Here is a 3,930-nt window from a genome sequence, read left to right as displayed (position 1 = left end):
AAAATCTAAAATATACTAGATGAATCTTAAAATAAGCTATTTTTCAAGCTATAAGCTAGATGGAAATTTTTCAAGCTTTTCTAGTTTCAAATATGCTAGAACTAGCTTATAATAAGCTAAACTGGCAACACTGCACCGAATCGACCTACTCATCAGCACACAAGAGTTTTTTGATTTACTTTCAAATGGCAAAATTTCTTTGGGTCCAGGCCTTCCTTGCCTGGTCAATACTGCTCTTGGTTGGATCGTTGGCGGAAAGGTTTCTGATATTTCGCAATCTCAAGTCGTAACATGCAACATGGCACGTTCTACGGAGCTGCAAGGTGCATTAGAAAGGTTTTGGCTAATCGAGGAGTTTGATTCGCACGATCAAGGTTTCACCGCAGAAGAGCAGGAATGCGAACGGCATTTTGTGGCGAACACAAGGTTTCTCCCATCTGGACGGGTCCAAGTTTGCTTGCCATTTAAGGAGAATCCCCACATGCTAGGTAAATCGTTTGAAATTGCCAAATCCCGGTTTCTGCAAACTGAACGTAGGTTGAGCCGCAATCCGTTGTTGAAGGAGATGTACGTACAATTCATGAGGGAGTACATAGATTTGAATCATATGCAATTGGCATCTAATTTCGAATCTCAGAAGACACATTATGTAATCCCGCATCATGAAGTCCTTAGATCTGAAAGCACAACTACCAAGCTGCGTGTTGTGTTTGATGCATCGTGCAAAACAACGTCGAACCTTTCTCTGAATGAGTTGTTGATGATTGGCCCAAGCATCCAGCAGAATCTTATCCTAACACTTCTTGCCTTTCGCTTACATCGTCATGCACTCGTAGCTAATATCTGCAAGATGTATCGCCAGTTTGAAGTATCATCAGACGATCGTATGTATCAACTTGTTCTCTGGAGAGAATCCTCAGCTGCGCCTTTAGAATGGTTTCGGCTCAACACTGTCACGTACGGCATGTCCTGTGCACCATTTCTAGCAATCAGGAGCTTGAAATATATTGCGGATAACTTCTCCAATCAGTTTCCCATCGGAGCATCCGTACTTAAAGAAGATATGTACGTCGATGACCTCCTTACTGGAGCAGACAGTGTCGAAGAGCTTCATCTTAAGGCTGCAGAGGTCACCAGCATACTTTCTAAGGCTGGATTAGAGCTTGCAAAGTGGAACACAAGCAAAATAGAAGGCGATGGAGCAGAGTTCCAATTCAAAGTTGATACCAAGGATGTGACGAAGACTTTGGGCATGTCGTGGCAACCAAAACTCGATGTGTTCTGTTTCAGGTATACCCTACCTACAATCTCTGTCATCACCAAGCGGAGCATCGATTCACTTGTAGCTCACCTGTACGATTTGCTAGGGCTCGTATCACCAGTCGTTATTCGATGCAAAATATTGGTCCAAGAGTTGTGGATGCATCATCTAAACTGGGACGATCCACTTCCTCCTGAGCTTCAATCTCAATGGAAGCAAATAGAAGAAGATTTGCACAATCTTCAAACCATCGAAGTCCCAAGATTCATTAACTCGTCACCAAGAAGTCTATCGGAAATACACGGATTTTCAGATGCATCGCAGCGAGCTTATGGATGTTGCCTATATCTACGAACATACATAGATGGAGAGTTTAAATCAATGCTAATCATCGCCAAGTCTAAGGTGGCCCCAATAAAAGCAATTTCATTGCCGCGGCTAGAATTGTGCGCCGCATATTTATTGTGTCAAACATGGGCCAAGATTAAGCATAAATTCGAAAAATACAATTATCATATTTTCTTTTGGACAGATTCAAGAATCGTTCTACAGTGGCTTACCATGCACTCGTCCAGGCTAAACTGTTTCGTCGCCAACCGGATTTCTGAGATGCAATCAACCACGTCAAACATCACTTGGAGGCATGTTCCGGGCAAGGACAATCCCGCGGACATAGTGTCAAGAGGCTGCGCAGCGTCCGAGCTTATGGAAACTATATGGTTTCGTGGACCAAGCTTTTTACGTCAAGACTCATCTGGATGGCCTCAACCAGTACCAAATTCTCAGGACACCAGTGAAGAGTTGGAGCTGCGGAAAGCAACAGTCCTCACATGTACCGATAGTGGTAGCAAGGAAGATTTACTCGATGACGTTATCAACAAATTCTCATCCTATCGGCGCATTTTGCAAGTCATGGCTTTTGTGTTGCGCGTCTTCAATAGAATCAAGGTCAACAGGAAGGTGAACTTAGTCGATGTAATTCATACACCATCAACTGAATTGCAATACGCGTTCAAGCACAACATATCACATATTCAGCAGAAGGCCTTTTTCAACGAAATCCAGCAGCTGAAGGGAAACAAGATTTTGAAGCCCGAATTTCAAAAGCTAAATCCGTTCCTAGCAGCGACGGACGGATCAAACGGTTCGATAACACTATTAAGTGTAGGAGGCCGCTTAGCCAAGGCGCCCATTTCACTCGATGCCAAGTTTCCTGTTCTTCTACCAAAAAATCATTCCTTCACATTGAAATTCGTTGAATATCTCCACCAGCAGCACATGCACGCTAGACCAAAGGCTCTCATTGGAATTCGGCGACTTCAGGCTTGGATTGTAAACGCCCGAGAAATCGTTCGAAAGATTGTACGGCGCTGCACACACTGTTACCATTATAAGCCTCGTTTAATGGAACAAATGATGGGATCACTTCCAGTTGATCGCTTTCATTCACAACGACCTTTTTTTGTCACTGGAGTCGACCTATGTGGACCATTTGCCACATCATACCGCATTCGAAGCAAGGTGCCATATAAAATATACATGGCGGTGTTTATATGCTTTTCTTCAAAAGCAATCCACATAGAACTCATTTCCGATCTATCCACTAATAATTTTATTCTCTGTTTAAAGCGCTTCGTCAGTCGCAGAGGCATCCCACTACGCATTTATTGTGACAATGCAACTAATTTCGTCGGTGCACGATCGCAGCTCGAGGACTTTAAGCTGCAGCTGTTCGACGAAGCCAACACATCGAATTTGCAGAAGTTCAGCAGCATCGTGGGATTCGAGTTCAAGTTCATCCCTCCGCGTGCTCCCCACTTTGGCGGCTTGTGGGAGGCCGCAGTGAAGTCCATGAAGAGCCTTATGATGAAAAACTTGGGCAACACTGGGCTAACGTACGAGGAGCTTCAAACGATTGCAATCGAGTCGGAGGCAATCTTGAACTCAAGACCAATGGCACCCCTCTCCGAAGACCCAAACGATGGGGAGGCGCTTAGCCCAGCGCATTTGCTTATTGGGTCCTCTTTGATGTCCGTACCGGAACCCTCAATTGACAATAGCAGACCATCTTATCTTACGCGGTGGCAGCGCGTAACGTACTTGAAGCAGCAGTTCTGGGAGCTATGGAGGCGTGATTATTTACACACGCTTCAGGAGCGCTCCAAATGGCTCAAACCCAATGCTAATATTCAAATTGGCCAAATGGTGATTGTTCACGAGGATAATACACCTCCCCAGGAATGGATCTTTGGTCGCATCACCAACACGCATGTCGGAGCCGATGGACGAGTACGAGTGGCCGAGATCAAAGTGAAAAATGGAACCATTCGAAGACCCATCTGTAAGATAGCGCCCCTGCCTGAGCAAATTGGTGCTTGAATACTCCTTGGATCATTCAACGGGCGGAGAATGTTCGATGACATCATAAGTCAAAATTAATTTTGATTTAATTATTATTATTTTATGAATAACTTTGTTCAAGCTGATTAATAATTTGAATTCTTTGCCAACTTGTTATATTTAATTACCCCACACTGTATCATATGCTTATGTTTTGAATTCGCCTTACGCTCTTTTATACATGCAGCTCACACATGTACATACATACATATCTCTCTTTTGTAAACTCGAAATCGAACATTAAAATCAGGGCATATTAGAGACCGAAA

General features: G+C 43.8%; 1 protein-coding gene across 1 annotated transcript; it reads left to right on the top strand.

Moving 5' to 3' along the window:
• The first annotated feature begins 298 nt into the window (after positions 1-298).
• Positions 299-3,640, top strand: LOC122320063. The gene is made up of 3 exons (XM_043208139.1): positions 299-1,598; positions 1,794-2,593; positions 2,891-3,640. The coding sequence occupies exons 1-3, from the start codon at positions 299-301 to the stop codon at positions 3,638-3,640; spliced, it is 2,850 nt and encodes a 949-aa protein (XP_043064074.1).
• The last annotated feature ends 290 nt before the right edge of the window (positions 3,641-3,930 follow it).

The sequence above is a fragment of the Drosophila ficusphila genome, unplaced genomic scaffold, assembly GCF_018152265.1.
Source record: "Drosophila ficusphila isolate 14025-0441.05 unplaced genomic scaffold, ASM1815226v1 contig_414, whole genome shotgun sequence".
Classification (NCBI taxonomy): domain Eukaryota; kingdom Metazoa; phylum Arthropoda; class Insecta; order Diptera; family Drosophilidae; genus Drosophila; species Drosophila ficusphila.
Note: the sequence above shows the minus strand (reverse complement) of the source record. Positions and strands in the feature narration are given on the sequence as shown.